Below are 17,941 nucleotides of genomic sequence, written 5' to 3'. Positions count from 1 at the left end.
ACCACTGCCACCAGAGTGAAGATCTTGTACTTTTCTGCCTTCAACCCCATGACTCCTCTTTGATTATAAAACATAATACAGGGACGCCTGGGTGATCAATCGGTTAAGCTTCTGACTCTTGGTTTCGGCTCAGGTCATGATCTCGCAGTGGTGAGATCAAGCCCCATGTTGGGCTCTGTGCTCAGGGTGGAGTCTGCTTCAGATTCTCTCACCCTCTCCTTCCCCTTCATACACACACTTCTTCTCTCAAATAAATAAAATCTTAAAAAAAAAAAAAAGCCTATTACAAGCTCCTCATTACAACAGACAAGACCTTTTATGATCTGGTCTCAGCCTACCTGCAGCTTCATTTTTTGATATAACCCATCTCATAGTTTGTGTTCTAGCAACACTAAATGAGCTGTAAGTTCCTACACTTACAAGCTGTCTCTCCTCCATCGCAGCATTTTTTTTGCAGATGAGGTATACTGTTTTGCCTTTATGGGGGTGACTCCCACTGAGTTGGGTGTTTCCAACTCAGCATAGGCATACCTTTCCAACAAGTTTTTTTTTTTTTTTAAGATTTTATTTAGTTATGAGAGTGAGAGAGGGAGAGCGCCCGTCTGCATGAGCTGAGGGAGCAGCAGACTCCTTGCTGAGCAAGGAGCCGACGCGGGACTCGGGGTTCTCCGGGATCATGACCTGAGCTGAAGGCAGCCACTTAACAGACTGAGCCACTCCGGGACCCCACAAGAAGTTTTTCCTAAAGTATTTTCACTAAGACCAGGGTGTTTGCCCCTTCTCTAGACTCTATTAAATGTATTAAATTGGTACTGAATAGACAGGTTTTTCTATATTTCTAAAACTTTGCAAACCTGAGGAATAGAATTTTTTAACTATAACCTAATCTAAACACAGTAAGGAAATCAGATTTAGGGAACTTAAAATCCTCTAATGAATTACAAAGCCAACAGAATTATTTTTGGACTACTGATACAGCCATTTCAGCATATTCATGCATCTTAAAAATAAGTCTATTTCACTTCACATACATATGTGTGTGTGTCCCTACAAAAGCCTTTTGATTTTTTTGAAAATTAACTGTTTTTCCACCTATATATTTCAGGCATACTTTATCTTTAGTTTTTAATGCTTTTCAAATAACAAAGGTTTCTAATTATCTGACCCAAGTCCAAGCATTTCCAAATAATGCTTTATTATAAAGTTACTTATGCCACTATTTAGAATTTATTCTTTATTTTTTTAATTGCAAAAAAATTGAAAGAAAAGATGGTTTGGTATTGGGGTAAATTTTAAGAACCATGTCCTTTATTGTTGCTGTGCTTTACTATTATAAAAATGGTGTCTTAGTAACCAATGAAATTGAGGGAAAAATTAAAGGATTTGTTTAGATTTTGTTATATTAATTTTTATTACATTAATTTTTGTTACATTGATTTTTTAAAAATAAAGTGATGTCCATATGGATATATCTTACAGAAACTAAGGAATATTCATTTTTCTACCCCGTACTTTTTTTTTTAAGATTTGAGAGAAAGAGAAAGAGAGAGAGTGCAGGAGAGGGGGCAGAAGGAGAGGGAGAGTCTCAAGCACACCACAGTGATCAGGATCTGAGCCACCAAGAGTTGGAGGCTTAACCAACTTTGCCACCCAGGCACTTCTCCACCCTGTACTTTAATTCAAGTGGTTAAATATTCTTTTGGCAAGAGTATAGAAATCATAATTTATTTAAAATAATTTTGTATTACTTTATTCCTTGTCTATAAAATACATATTTCAAAGGAAATGAGAAAATACAGGTTTATACTCATATTGCCTTTTGCATACTGACGTGTAAATAAAGTCCCTTACATTTTCTCATGTTTTTCTGAAATTTCAAACAAAACACCTCAAATTTTTCCTCTTATGTCTTACTGAGCCAAATATCAATGAGCCACCCATATCAATAAGTCACTGCAAGTCTGAGATAGAAGACATTAAATGTTCAGAAGATTTACCTAAGTGATATTATAAAAATCACATTGATGAATATGTCTGAAGGCAAATCTAATTTTTAAACATGTTAAGCAAACAAGATGACTGAACAAATCCTTTTATTATCTGTTTATGTGTATCTTTAAAAAAGTGTTTTTGTATGAATCCACAGAATACCTAGAGCCTCCAATGAGTCCATCATCTATTCTGATTGCTGGGGTCTTTGTTATTTTATGAGACTGGCCAAATATCCCTCTCAATGAAGGGTGTTCCAGAGTGAATGATTAGACAAGTTAGTTGTAACCTCTTTTGGGGAGTAATTCTAACCAGAACAACACATGCTCCACAATTTTTTTTTTTTTTCCTGAAAAGGCTATAACAGATATTTATAATTTCGGGGGGTGAGGGGATGCAGAGTTAAATTATGTAAGTAGAAGGAAACACTATTTATATACTTTACTGAATGCAATACTGTTAAGTGAATTGGTAATCCAAATTTCTGGCTAAGTAATCTTTCTTTTAAAAACATATGGAGGGCGCCTGGGTGGCTCAGTTGGTTAAGCGACTGCCTTCAGCTCAGGTCATGATCCCAGGGTCCTGGGATCGAGTCCCGCATCAGGCTCCCTGCTCTGCGGGGAGCCTGCTTCTCCCTCTCCCACTCCCCCTGCTTGTGTTCCTTCTCTCGCTGTGTCTCTCTCTGTCAAATAAATAAATAAAAAATCTTAAAAAAAAAAAAAAACATATGGAAGGAATGTCCAATCTGACATTATTCCTTAAGCATGAGATTTAAATGAAATGGTTGTTCTGAGCCCACAAAATGAGCTGTTCCGCATCATCCAGAAAGTCAGATATACAGATGGACTATAAATATAAGTAGCTCCAAAATAAGGCAAAACAATTGTCATCTACCCATAGACTCAGTCTGATTTTTTTTTCCAAATGAAAATGACATAATCAAAAACACCACTGTGTTTTCACTTGGCAATCCAAGAGTCCTACTTTTCATTTTCATTGTATTCTTTTGAATAAACATGCTTATTATTTTTTACAAAGCAACTAAGGAGTTAGTGAATTTAATTTTTATCTACACTTAACGTGCTAAAGTGGCATCTTAAAATGAGCTCACTAAATTAAAAGATACACATTTTTCTACTGACACTGATGAAACTACTTCAACAAAAAAGAGAAGAGAAATTCAAATGAGGTTATGAACAAAAATAAGAAGTCTTTTCACCAGAACTCAAGAATAAATGGCAAAATAGTCTCAACTATTTTCCATTTTAACTTAAGGACAACTTATGATGAATTAGATACAATATGAGAAAAAATGTTTTCCATTCTTAATTTGATTCTCATAAAGCCTCATAGAAGGAGATCAAAAAAGACATTTCCTTGACTGAAATACATATGTTTAGAATCTAACCTAGGAACACCTGGATGGCTCGGCTGGTTAAGCATCTGTCTGCCTTTGCCTCAGGTCGTGATCCCGGGGTCCTGGGATCGAGCTCCGCATCACGCTCTCTGCTCAGTGGGGAACCTGCTTCTCCCTCTCCTCCCCACTCGTGCCCTCTGTCGCTATCTCTGTCTCTGTGTCTCTCTCTCTAATAAATAAATAAAATCTTAAAAAAAAACCAGAATCTAACCTGACTTATAGAAGATAATATCTTATGAGGCTATATGAAGAAATGATCGCATACTTACAACACCATTACTGTGATCATTTTAATAACACAACCACTATATTGTAAAAGATAGTTATATCTGAGTACTAACAATCAAAATCAAGTTTTCACACTGTGAGAGAGGTATGCTGAATTTAAGGGCTCATACTAATGGCGTAAAGCAACGACACAGATGATTCATAACATCAAATAATCTAAAAATCATTGAAGTATGTTTTATGTAAATAAAAATATTTTTATGTGACACGTAAAATATATTTCCCAGTGTATCTGCAGTAAGTAAATCTTCCTAATTGCTTTTTGCTTGGGTTAACATTAACATCATGTAGTTCACATTCTAGTAAAGCACAGTGGTTAGTCAACAGAGAAAGATACACCAAGAGTATGACAGACAGCACGGGAAGGGTGGTAAAGTATTTAAAATTTCACCCAGATAACGCAAATAACAAAAATTCTCCACGGAGGTAAGGAATATGGGGTAAGGATTAAGATCATCCTAAAGAATGTGAAGCTCAGAATTCTATGGTTGATACATAACTGCCTTCTTTTTGGTCCACAAAATCCATGAAACCTAGATGAGATTCCTAGGAAAGGGACTGATTGTGCAGGAGTTTTCTCATTGATGCAATACTCTTCATCTGTTGACACAATGGATAAATCGGGAGGTTACACTTTGTACCATTGACACAGGTTTGCTATTGATGATAAGGTGTATTTTTCTTTCCACTACGTGGTATTCGATTTTCATGTGTAGTCACATGTTTGTCTAACCCTCAATCAAAAGGCAAGTAACAGAAACCTGAAATTCTTTCAGAACACACATTTGACGTGTCTCATAAAATTCACGAATGTATTTGTCTTCAGTGTTACTTGCATGCAAAGGGCCCAACATGGAGGGTACACCGCCCTCCTTCTACGCTGCAAACTCCTGCTTGAAGGCAGTAGGATCGAGTAAGCAGGCCACAATGCAGCCTCTGAGACTGATTATTAAATAAATTACTATTAGTGTCAACTCATATTGATGACTAAAAAAAAATGTAATGGATTACGGAAAGGAAGTAAGGTAAAGCAGGACACAACAGCAAATCTACCATCCCCATCCTCCCGGAGTTCTTATCTTTCTGGGTCTTGTTCATGAAAATATATAAATGTTACCTTCTGGCTCAATCACATAATCAACACCCATATATTTATCTCTTCTGTGTACCTGGAAAAAGGTCAAACTGGGAAGCTAGCTACTGCCAAGCCTCTCTTTCCATGGCAGTTCACTCAACCCAGTGGCAGCAAATACGCATTAAGCATCTAATATGTTCCAGATACTCTGTGGGCAAATTATAGCCAGTAGCCATTTAGAAAACAGTAGAACCTAAACTTTCCTATTCATTTTAAAGCTTGGACCTAATCAACATAAGTCAATCATTTAGGGCATGGTATATTAAAGTTACATCTAGGAAGCTGCCACACTTCCACCTTTAATAAACTTGCAAATAATCCCTTTTCCCACATTTTATAAAAATTTACTTCCACTCCAGATAAAATTCTCCCAAGATGTGTTCTATTTCACGAGATTCAATCAAAAGTAAAACTGGTTCCGGCCTGAAGTTTCAGCTACATAAATACCAACTACCAGTACACTAAAAGGAAAAGTACAAAGTATTATTCCTGATTTTAAACCACTAAATAACACTGGGAAAAAAAACAAACAAACTGTAGTCTTCAAAAAAAAAAAAAACACAACCGACACAGAGGGAGTAAGATTATGAACAGCTTCCGAAAATAAGATAAAATCACACAATTCCCATTAAAATTCAGATTTATGCATTAACCAATAAATAATAAAGTTACTCAAGGTTTAGAACAACTCCTTTTATTACCTCTCATCAGCTTCTACCTAATTATCCAAAAGAAAAAACCCTGGGCTTTCTAAGAATCAACATCATACACCTTACTTTTTTTACTAAGTTCTCATGGTATGCCAAATAACTTGCACAATGGGAGCCAATTTCTTCTGAAAGCACAGCCTGGTTTAAAATAACTCCCAAATTACAAATTTTCATATTTTGTTCGAAATGTTTAAAGACACAGAAGACCTCAAATTACCTTGTGACTCAAGCTTGACAGTGTTATTTTGTATTCAACAGCAAACCTGAATGGTTAAAAAGTACATTCCAGCATATTGTTCTCAAAGGCCCTGGCCTTGGCTTGTCATCACACTAAGTCCCCTTTCACTCAAAACTTAGAAGATGCTGCATACATTTTGAAACATTAAGATACTAAACGTATGGGAGGTAAACTTAAAAGATCCAAATAACTAAAATCAGCCGAATGAGGGTATGAAACTGTTTTCATCAGCAACACTAACCAACTCAATAAACAATAGAGACTTAATATTAAGTAGTCTTATCATGCAAAGTTATGAAAGCGTATCTTAATACTTCAATTCCTGAAGACCGCTTTCTGTTTTTATGGCTTTGAAAAGGAGCACATCTATGGGAGTTACGATCTAGAATTTTATTTGTAATTTTAAGAAATACATGCATTTATTATTACAGCCGTAATGACCGATGACTAGTTCCAGTGGCAAAATCTCGGCAGGAAACAGATTTAGCAATTTGAATGTTTTATAAGTTTTTGTAATTGAGGAAACTTTTCATAATCTGACATTTGTTAAAACCACTTATTAGAAATTATGCAGCACAGTAGCTGTGGAAATAGGAGCTAGCTTCACAATTATAAAGTCAGCCTATGTAGCCCTTTCCTATTGTATATAGTGGCATAAACCCCACAGCGGCCTATCAGCTAACTGGCAGGCAGGGGGCTGCTCTATTCAAAGTGAGAGATACAAGCTGCAGGGCAAAAACCTGGCAGCTCCCATCTGACCCCACAATCCCCTACTGGTGACAGTTCCAAGCTCCATGGCAAATTAGGCCTTCTCATATTACAATTGGAGAAGACAGATTCCATTAGCAGTATCTGAAATTGAGTGGAGAGCTGCACTGTTATCAGACTTGACTCATAAGCACTGCTATTAATCAGAGCTACGATAGCATTTATATATTTCAAGCTATCTGCTGCCTCTGTGATATTCTGCTACAAAGGGTTGATGGGACTTAGGAAAGTGAACAATAGAGCTTTCTGGGAAAAGCAGAGTAAATCAAGAAAGTCTATGACTTCCGCACATTCTGAAGGGATTGTGGTTTACATAAATTTTCTCCCAATTGGAGATTGAGCTCTTCCTCATCTTACACATGGGATTTAGTTGTCACTCAGTGGTAACAGCTGTGAAAAGGTGAAGCGGCCCACCGCTCAGAATATTGCCTTCGCTTTTAAAGCAATTAACCCATGAACAGGAGGATACCTGGTGATATCAAAGGGATTAGGCCAGGCAGTGCATTATTAACATTTCCTTGAACTAATTCTAACTCTGACTAGCTGTCAGAAAAGACTCTACAGTCTTAAAAAAGAGTTTTTGCCCTGCTTTTTCCCCCTTCAAAATGAAGTGCTGCTATTTGAGCCTAATATGTCCCTCTACTTAGAAGAAAATGCAAATGAACCAAGCTCTTAATATGCTTAACCAGTCTGAGTCTATGCAATTTTTATACAAGTATGAGAGAAATATATGATCAATTAACCAGGGATCAAGACAGATATTCTCCTGAATGGAAATTAATGCTCCAGTACTTTCCATTCTTCTTCAACTACAAAAACTTGGTGACTATTTGTTACTTCTGCATAGTTACCTCTGAAATTAGGAAGAGCTTGACATTCTTCTCTATGGCAATAATCTAAAATACTCTGTGAGCTGGAAAATCCAAATGTCCCTTAAGCAGGAGATTCTACATTCTCTAAGGTATGGCATTTTAATTTCCTATTCTTTATTGAATGGAATCTTAGCTGGAGCTATAAGAACCGCAGACACAGTGCTCCGAATCAAGTATTCCTCCTCCAAAAGTTTAATCAAATTAATTTTTAGCAGCAGCATAACGTTTAGAATTGTATCACTTACAAAAAATAAAATACTGGCACAAAAGGATCTGCCAGAAGATATTTAAATATCACTGAAATTGGTTGTCGGTTCTTTGTAGTAAGCAGGCACGGTTTCACTATACCTTCAATTATCATTAATATTCATATATTCTAGGTAACCTGGTTGACATGAAGAGATCTGATTTCTTACTGTACAATGTTAATGGTGTTAGAAAGTTTTTTAATGCAAGTTTCCTAAGACAGTACCTTCTAGAAAAAAATATTTGCAAAACTGTTTATTCAATGGTTAGTGACCTTGTCTTAATTTCTTTAAGTAAACACTGAATTTTGATTATAAAAACTAAAATAGTTTTACTTTCGATTCACAAGAGTCCTCAACAAACACTGTTGAATGAATTCTTCCATACTTCCATTTGGCCCACAATAGTTTGGAAAGGATATGCTGACTCTCAAGCCTATTGAGAGTAGATTTCCTGCCCTGGACCCTACTAAAATACATGATACAAGATATGCCCTGATCTGAGATCATAAGCAATTGAAATCTTCCCTGAGGGAAAGAATTTTTATACAATGCTATCAACATACTCCATTCTCTTTTAGTGATACCAGAGCATAAGAAATGTAAGCATGTTGATGTTGCGAGACAGTGATTTCAGGGCTCCTTCCTTATTAAGTATATAGGACCTAGTTTGAGGTTGCTTAGAAAATAAGTTTGAAATTCAAGTACTAAGCAATGCTAAATCCCATTCATATTAGTGACTTACCTGAGCTGTAACTTTTTAAATTCTGTATTAATAGGATTTGCGAATTTCAAAGGTGACACTTTAGATATCATACCATCAAAACTTAAACATCATTTACTTCAATGGCCTTGAAAGAGAAAATCCCAGTTCCTACAAATCCCTGTGTTATGTAGTCTTAAAAACACAGATGTACACATTAATAAAATGAATACTGTTTCATAGAAATGAAATGTATTAAACTCCCTTCACATAGTGAATGCTGAAAAATACCCCTGAAGGGGACAATACATAAATATATACAGAAACAACTGCCACAATCTTACTATTTTTAATTCAATAAAGTATAGTGACGCATACAGCTTTCAAAGTGCTCTTTTACTCCCATGCTTTCTACATTAGGGTGAAGCGAATATACATGAGTTCTTGTCAACCATTAGGAAAGACTGACAAAAAAATGCAGTGTTAATGACACCTTACGGCTCTTAAAAGCAAGAGAGAGATGCAAGGAAAGCAAAAATTACATAGTAATTGGAAACAACGAATAAATTGTTCTTCCAATCTAAGTCATGTTTACTGAAAAAAATGGAGCTTTTTACATCAACACATTTAAACAGAAATTTGCTTTTAAAATACAATCTTTGTTTAAAAGGTACAGAAGGTCTTTATGTCCACCCCAAGAGCTAAATATAGTGAATGCCATGTGAACAATTACCTGAAAAAAACCTAAACCTGTTAAAAGAATTAATTTACTGCACACCAGTCAGCGCTAATCCTACGTGTACAGTAATGTTCTCTGAAGTGATGGGGGGAGAGAAAGAATAAAACTGTTTCCTGGATCAAAACCCTCCAATATTCCACAACAAAACAGAATGATGATTTGGCCTGTCGATGAATAAAGTAGTCAAATGTCTCCTCAACAAATTCTGATAAAGGAGGCAACCTGTAAAGGAACACATTTACCGGACACTGGGCTGGAAAAAAAGCTGTCACTGTATTGGCTGCACAGGAACTGTGTCCTGCTGTTGGGTTTATATTCACAGAAGAAAGGTTTTAAAGGTTAAGTTCAGGTCATACAACAAATGAAATTGTAACAAGCCAGCTGACATTGTATAATGTCTTCTTCCACTCAATCAATAGGCTACTGTTAGTCCTATTACCATAGAGATGGCTTGCTCTCTCCTGAAGGGTGTCTATTGTTTGACAAAACAGATTTGCCACTTGAACTAGGTTGTTCCCAGAGGACGTGTACCTTGTCAATTATTTGTATTCAAAATAATGAAGTATTTTCATATTAAAATGTATGTAGGAGATAATATTGTGGGATCCCTTTTCTGAAAGAAAGCAACTTTCCCAAGTACAATATTACCAAAACATTCTGAAAACCACTCAAATATCCAGTTTAGTCATATTAAGGGTTTTTGATTTAAAGCCTATTCAGCAAATATACAAATTTACCATTAAGACTGTATTTAAAAAAAAAAAGGATCACAGGTGAAGTGTGCTAATCTAAAACCCATTATAATCAAGCATGATAATAAAAGCTATTTTAAAATGTAGACAACTCAAAGGAAAATTATTGTTCAAAGCTATTTGGATTCTGTAAATATTTTTATGTATGATTTTTACAGTGGTTTTCATGTGGAATGGTATCACCAATTAATATATTGAAAAGCATGGAAAAGTTTTAGAGAACAAATCACTTTATTTGCATAAGAGCTTTTTATAGCCACATAGCATTTAAATATATGTTATAGAAATGATCTTCTAAAATATAAATAAAAAATAAAAAATAAAATAAAATAAATTACAGATGAACTACTAAAATAAATACAGGTATTAATTTTCTTTAAATGCCTTTGTCTTAAATGTCTTGTGAAGATTATTAATTCGTACATTCAATACAAGTAGTTCTACCTTTCAATCTAGATATTTAAAAATGTTAAAGATCAGTTTTTCTCTCAATAAAAATAACGATAAATTCTTAATTATAAAAGACTCAGGAGAAACAATTCTAAAGAAGATTACTCTAATCATTTAGAAAAAGAAAGTATTCATAATACTAATCAATCCAAGCAGAGATGTTATTTTCAACATCTCATTCTGAAAGATTGGCTATCACTGAAAACCTGTAACTGAAATAAAAATGAATTAAATAATGTAGATACAAATGTAGTAAATGATCAACAGTTACAACATCTGAATCTGAAAGCTTTCCACAAATAAATTTAAAAGTAAGCTTTAGGGTTATAATTATGTTAACTTTTACCTTTCCATAAATAATTAAAGAGGAAATTTAGAAAGAATTTAGTCAAAGGGCAATTTTATGACTAACGCAAATAAAAACATTAGTCTCCAAAAATGGCGTTTGAAATTGTCTATTCAAATTATACTATATTTACATACAAAAATTTGTTTTTATAATAAAAACTGCAGTAGTTTTTGAAAGAAGTGTTTTAATTTGGTTCTCCCTTTGCAGGAAGTGTAACTTGTATTTTTTAACTATAATCTCCTTAGGCATAGGTTAGACTGGTTAAGAATGAAGGAGTCAGAAGCAGCAAAGACAAATTAAGTTTACCAACATCCTAAACTAATGACCCATTTTTTAAAAGCAAGGTAGCCTTCCAAACGAAGAAAACCTTCCATCAGTGAAGTATGTGGGGTCTAATTTGCCTACCTTATTAGGAACAACGTGAAACCTTACCAAAACCATATCCCAAACTGATTTCCTTAGTTAACAGCCTCATTTCAAAGAGTATACAACATGTGCATATTTAGGATACAGTATAATTAGGTATTAGCTCTGGACCTGATAGGCAGCTGCCCATCAGCAACACTGTAATTAAATGATATTTATCATTTACCAAAAGATGACCTTCATATTGTTGAATTAAACTGGCCCATCTGCATCTTCATAAAATGACAAACCTTATTAGTTCTGCCTAACCCGAGAACTGTGATAATGAACTGGTGACACCTTGACTCCATTGTAGGAAGCACAACCAACTGTGTAATCACCTGAGGGGTCAAGTGCGTATGAAAGTACTGGAAATTAAGAAAGTGTAATCACAGGAGTGATTAGGAAAACCATTCAAGCAACGTAAGAGTTTTGGTTTGGGGGTTTTATTTAATGCCTGCACTTAGGCCATCAGAACGCTCCATCTCCAATTAGCCAGAATTAATTTTAACTCATCAACTACTTTACCTGAAAACGGTGAAAAAAAGTAACGACGCAGCTACTGCTCCAAACAAGCCACACAGAAGATTGACGCGGTAGGCAACTGAACCAAAAGGAAAGAGCGTAATTGCCAGTTTAGCCACCAGCGTGAACAAAGGATAGCCAGGAGGATGGGCAACCTATGGAAAAATCAGCGAGTTAGAAGGTTTTCACCTCCTACTAAAGAGTCACACTGGCTTTAATTGCAAAGTAGCCCTTTGCTCGGGCAAGTATAAAGATTAAGAGGCAATGTCTACATGTTTGAACAGTGGTTTTCTATTGTAATCCTTTTGTGCCAATACAAATAAATATTTTCTTTAGCGGATTTGGCAGCGTCTAGCACATGGTGTGTCACCTAGAGAAAGGGTGACATATTTCATTGTCAGTTCTTAAGCAGTTTGTTCTCTGGGTTCACAGTACATTAGGGTCATTTAAAAGGCTACTGAAAAAAAGCAGGTTCTGAAATTTCGTATTGGTTAGGAAGTTGAAAGACCACACTGCTATCGGATTACCACCATGCTGACAGTCCTAAGGTCTTGCCTAAAGGGATCATGCACCATAATAAAGTTTATTAAATAATAAACTTATTAAAACTGTTAACCCGATTTATTTTATTCTCCATAGCTTATACAAAATTTGGGGTGATAATAAGCCAGCTACTGTATATATAGTAAAGGCTTTGCTTTATAATTTAGCTTAATTGGATTTAAAACTTAAAGTAAATTGTCACGTACTGTACTTATAAGTTACTAAAAACTGGGGTTTGAAAATAAATTAATCTACTTTACTCCATGCTTAATTAAACTTTCTTAATTCCTAAAACTGTTAATGAGAGCATTGATTAAACAATAAAACTAATACTTACTCCAAGCTCATGTGCAGCTGTGATCAGTTCCCCTGTGAAAAAATAATGTAAAACCAATAATTACTATTAGAAAATGACACTCCTCCAAAGTTTTCAAAATCCAAATGCTTGCACTGGGGTTTTGCATTAATTTGACTGGATAAAACTGTAAATCTGTAGAGATTTAACAGCATGAAATAGTCTAAGGATATTTTCTCCCTTAGGTCTTACTGAACAAATGATCTTTGATAGTTTTTAATAACTGGTCAGTGGAAACATAGGTGAATTCTGGTTTTTAGAAAGTGCTTATTTTCCTTCCTAAAAGTTGTGCACACTTGCAAATATACAAAAATTCTTATAGAATATAAGTATAATATGCTGTAATGTCCCTCAAGAATTTAGTATAAAAATATCTACAAAGATGCAACTTTATGATAATGTAAAATGTGCAGACCTCTGAGGCTTGGACACTCCATAACATGTACCATTCTGCTCTAAACTGGCATTTGAAAACCTTCTCTACATTAATTATGTCGGGTATCTTCAAATAATTGCCGAGCACTTATTAGCTCCAGGCTATTTTGGTAAGCTCTGACTACCGTAATACATTTCTGCAAACCACTAAATCATTATGTTATTTACATAGTCCTTTGTAATTCCTCCCCATCAGCGATTATTTCTAAAATTATGATGCAGTAATTCAATGTCTATTTGTTAATATTTTAAGTATTCAGAGCACAGGTACTATTTCTGATTCATTCCTGGGCACTGTAATACAGGACAATGTAAGAAGTCAATGTTGATGGTTTATGAAAGTTACTAGTATCTATTAGGAAATGTATTAATGTCCATTTTCTATCCTTCGATGGATATCAATGCTTCTTTAATTTCTATTGTCCCAGCCGCGACGTAGATCTTTACCCTCTGGCTAGGGCGACAGCAAGAGCTTTGACCAGTTTTCTACTTCATCTTCATACTGAAATCACCTCTTGCCAGCCCCCCCTCCCCAAAACAGGTTGGATTGTATCGCTAATCCAAAATTTTTCAATGGCTGCTCTCTGCTTACTAAATGAAGTTCAGATTCCTCAGCACAACAGGCTAACCCTCTAAAGGCTTCAAGGTCCCTTTACAAGGCATTTATCAATGAAACCTATGCTCGCCTCAGTCAAATCTGATTACCCACTGTTCCTCTGGAATGGTTCTTTTGCACCTCTTATCACTCATTTTCTCACCCAGTGTTCTCTCTAAATCCTTCAAGGCCTAGTTCAATTGCCACCTTCTCAGTGACACCTTTCTTTATACATACCCTCCCTAGCCTCCCCCACCAGAATTAATCACTTCTTCCTCCTCCATAGAACCTGCTCTAACCTATTTAGCACTTATTTAGATTGCCTTATATTCTCGTTAGTTGTTTTCATTTCTGTCTTTTCTACTAAGTTGAAAATATTATCCTATCCATTTCAGGGGTCTTCAAGACACCACCACCCTTCCCTCCTCTGGTCCCACAAAGAAACTAATTCAAGTCCTGCACACAGAAGTTGACAATAAGACAAATCATACTGTCATCCTTGCTACTCAGACACCCCTATCTTAGGGTGAATGACTGCTTGCCTCATGGAAGCCCCATAAGGGCACCCAACGACAGATACTGCTTTCCTAAGTCAGTTACTTAGGGATACCTTTTGAGTTTTCTGGAGATATTCAAGAGCAATTTGGAAACCAAAGGCACTTTTTCCATCTTAGAGACTTTTTTAAAGAAATAGTTTATGGTCTAAAAATATTTAAACTAACTTCCCTTTGTAACTACTGTTGACACTTGATAGTTTTACTCCAGAATGGATTAGGCTTGTCTTCAGTCCCAAACCGTTTTAATCAGCTTTTTTGGTATTTCTATAGGTATGATGAAACACAATTAAGTTCAAATTTTCAAAGTCACTATTTATTCTCCTCCACGTAAAATGTATTTAGAATTGCATTTAACATTAAGAAAAATAGCCTACTTTCGCTAACTTCTTTTTACCATTAAAAAATCATGTTATTCTTAAGTTCCGTAGGTATAAAAATTGGGGGAATGTGACAAATTTCCATCACCTACTCTTATCAAACGTTAAACTAAAATCTAAATAGGAAAGATAGCTATTATTCAAAGTCTATAAATGCATCCTTGAAAAAAGCTAAAGGGAAACATTACTCTTAAAATGGACTATGATAAAGAGAAAAGAGAAATGTGACTAGGGGGGAACAAAAGAGCCTCCTGGATGCTCGGTTACTCCCAACGCTTTACCCTAGGGCTTCTTCAAATTTAAGTCCTACTACAACTGCACCAGAATTACCTGGATGCTTTTTAAAAATGAAGATTCCTTGACCAAACCTACCTATATTAAGACCCTCTGGCACTGGGGCTCAAGTTTTGCAGACAATTCTGAGGTACATTCAAGTTTGAGAATTACAGCTTTTCTGTCTGAGATGCAAATGGGTGGCAAGCTCAGAATTGTTAGTGGATGCTTATCTTTTACAAAAACCAGCTCCCTCTGCGTTATACTTTTTATATTAATTATGCAATTATATGCTCATCTATCAAGTCTGTTACAGACAGTATCCTTAAAATATATGAACACATAAATAAGCTTTGTTTTTCCCAAGAATAACAAATAGATGTGAAGGCAAGATTCCCACACTCTCCTCCAGAGGATCACGAGTATTCCCACCCATAAATCAACTGAGTATCAAACAGTGCAAGAAATAATTTTGGCAAGGCTACACAATTTGAAAGATTTATGGAGTATAATTTAAGACTTATCAAGAAAAAAAATACATACTTTATACTGGTTTTGAGATGTGTTCTGTTTATTGATAAAAATATATTTCATAAACAACATTCAAGGAGGACAGTACTTTCAACATATAAACAATATTATCAAAGATATGATTATACAAATTTTACTGGCAAGACTTGGAAAAGTTTATTTATCATTCCCAAAAATGAACACCAAAATATTAGAAGCAACCACTATTTGGCATCAAACTAAGCAAATCAGAACACCTAAAAAGTTTGGTAACTCAATGTAAATGGGTAACTTTATTCTACTGGGAAAAAATAACAGTATTAATAAAGACACCAATCATAGATTTTAAATAGACTTTAAATAACACTATATATGTGATGACGGATTTAACAAAGAACTTAGAGCAGAGGTTAAGAGAGTCTGTTCTAAAGTCAATCTACTTGAGGGGCGCCTGGGTGGCTCAGTCGTTAAGCGTCTGCCTTCAGCTCAGGTCATGATCCCAGGGTCCTGGGATGGAGCCCCGCATCGGGCTCCCTGCTCCGCGGAAAGCCTGCTTCTCCCTCTCCCTCTCCCACTCCCCCTGCTTGTGTTCCCTCTCTTGCTGTGTCTCTCTCTGTCAAATAAATAAAGTTTAAAAAAAAAAAATAAAGTCAATCTACTTGAGTTCTTTCCTTGACTGCCCCCTGCTTTCTAGCTGTGTGAATTCTGGACACAGCTGAGCCTTAGTTTTGTCAGCTATAAAAGGAAGATACTGATAGTTCGTACCTCACAGGGGTAGTTAACAAAGGACAATCCACGTAAAGCACTTGGAACAGTGCCTGGCATATAGTAAGTGCTCAGTAAGAGTTATTTTTATTCATCCTATCTGAAAACTTCAGGTTCAAAGAACTAGGGTAAGTAACTGTCAATGTTTTCTTTCTTTCTTTTTTTTTTTTAAGGTACAGAACTACTCAATCTTTAAGTAATGCTCTCCGCATTGTCAAAACTCTCACAACTATAGTTATTTCTATTATTCAACGTAAGCCTTGGAAACATGGTAACTCCATTCCCAACTATACTAATGAAACACTGCTCCTATTTGTTCAATAGGACTTGAAAGAACGAAGGCAATGATTTGGATGTAAAAAGAACATCAAGGATCCTCAACGTGGAAGGCAGCCCGGAAGATGGCCCCCACTGATCCCCAACTCCTGCTGTTCTCACTATATAATCCTCTCCCCCGTGAGCGTGGGCTGCATTTACAGACTGTCAAGAATAAAACAGGGCAGTGGTCTATCAATCACTTCCACGACTAGGTTTAGGAAAGGACAGCCGTGTCAGTCGAGGGTGCCGTCTCTTTCTCTTCACAAGAGTCGGCTTCCCGAGAGACCCACGTGGCGAAGAACCGGACTGAGGTGAGAAGCGAATCCTCTCCCAAGATGAGCCCTGAGAAGACTGCAGCTCCCGCCCACCCCGTGACAACGACCCTGTCCTGAGGAAAGGCACCCAGCCAACCTGCACGGAGATTCCTGATGCACAGGGAAGGCGAGATAACAAACACCTGTTGTTTCAAGCCACTAACTTTGGGGTCATCTTGTTAAGAAGCAAGACGTAACTGTAACTAGTGCACGCCTTTTTTTTTTTTTTTTTTTTTTTTTTCAATCTATAGATTCACCTCGAGAAGTTACAGCACTACCGGCATTATCGGATGGTCACTTAATCTGGCATCAAGACAAAAGCAAACAAAACCAAGCTCTTGCTCCTCTTCCCAAATAGGTAACAAGCCTGTAACAAATACGTAACAACGGCTCCTGTGATTTCCGTGGTCCGTACTTTTCTTTTTAACAGAAGCAGCTTGCTGGAAGCCACAGCTGGCTTCCGCTCTTGCAAGCGTTCTCCCTCAAACCGTGTGCGGGGCCGGTTCCTTTTCAACATTCAGGTTTCAACTAAACACCCTGTTCGGGGGCCTTTCCTGGCCAGCCATTCGGGAGGAGGCCCCACGCCCCCACCTATCCCACATTTCCCTCCCACGGGCTGTCGCTGTGCAGTCGGTAGTGTGCGTGCTGTCTCTGCCCGCCCGAGAACACTCCCCAGGGTACTTGGTCACCACCGCCGTGACTCCTTTTGTCTGGAACACAATAAGGACTCAGGAATGTTTGTGGGCTGAGAAGGAATGGAAAGCGAAAACTCGGGTCCCGAAAAATGACCTGGCCGGGGGCAGGGGTCGGCTAAGTGCCACCAGGCGAAACCAGCAAGCCCCTTCTCCGGAGCCAGAGCCGGAGAACGACAGACACCAGTTACAGGAACGGAAAGAGAAGTTGGCCTGGCACGCAGAACCCCGCACGGAGCACGGGCAGGCGGACCGGGGGGCGCGAGCTGACCCACCAGGGAGAGGGGCGGGAAGGCGGCCCTGAGATACTTTACCCGAGTCTCCCCCCGGCACCGAGGGGGGCAGCGTGAGGGTGAACACGGCGGCCACGCCGGCGAACACGGCCACGCCGCCGCGGAGGCCCCCGGAGCGCCGCGGCCCCACCCGGGCTGCCCGCCCCCCGGCCGGGCCCCCGCCGTCGCCGTGGAGACCCATGGGCCCCCGTGGGGCCGGGGGAGGGAGGCCGCGGCAGGCCCAAGGACTCGGGCGGCCCGGAGCTTTCCCGGCGAGAGGCGAGCACAGCCCGCGCGGAGGCTTCCGGGTCGGGCCTCGGCCCGCTCCCCGGACCGCACCTTCCTCCGCC

At 37.6% G+C, this 17,941-nt stretch overlaps 1 protein-coding gene across 8 annotated transcripts in view; it reads right to left on the bottom strand.

The window, feature by feature from the left end:
* The window catches only part of TMEM260 (transmembrane protein 260), a 66,069-nt gene extending 48,131 nt beyond the window's left edge, over positions 1-17,938 (bottom strand). For 2 of the 8 annotated variants that reach the window (XR_010405195.1, XR_010405196.1), the window contains exons 1-3: positions 17,634-17,927; positions 12,466-12,497; positions 11,589-11,740 (exon numbers count right to left, since the gene is read on the bottom strand). Coding sequence is in view for 5 of the 8 variants with exons in the window: in XM_064571094.1 (XP_064427164.1) it covers positions 11,589-11,740; positions 12,466-12,497; positions 17,634-17,793 (344 nt within the window). In the remaining 3 variants the exon portion in view is untranslated. Of the gene's footprint in view, positions 1-11,588; positions 11,741-12,465; positions 12,498-17,633 lie in introns of all 8 variants that reach the window. The other 6 variants (XM_064571094.1, XM_064571096.1, XM_045900928.3 and 3 more) reach the window with 4 other exon arrangements.
* Positions 17,939-17,941: the final 3 nt, after the last annotated feature.

This window comes from Mirounga angustirostris, unplaced genomic scaffold (genome assembly GCF_029215605.1).
Source record: "Mirounga angustirostris isolate CCGP_5_RB_7025 unplaced genomic scaffold, mMirAng1.0.hap1 SCAF_9, whole genome shotgun sequence".
NCBI lineage: Eukaryota > Metazoa > Chordata > Mammalia > Carnivora > Phocidae > Mirounga > Mirounga angustirostris.
This window is presented reverse-complemented; position numbering and strand designations above follow the sequence as displayed.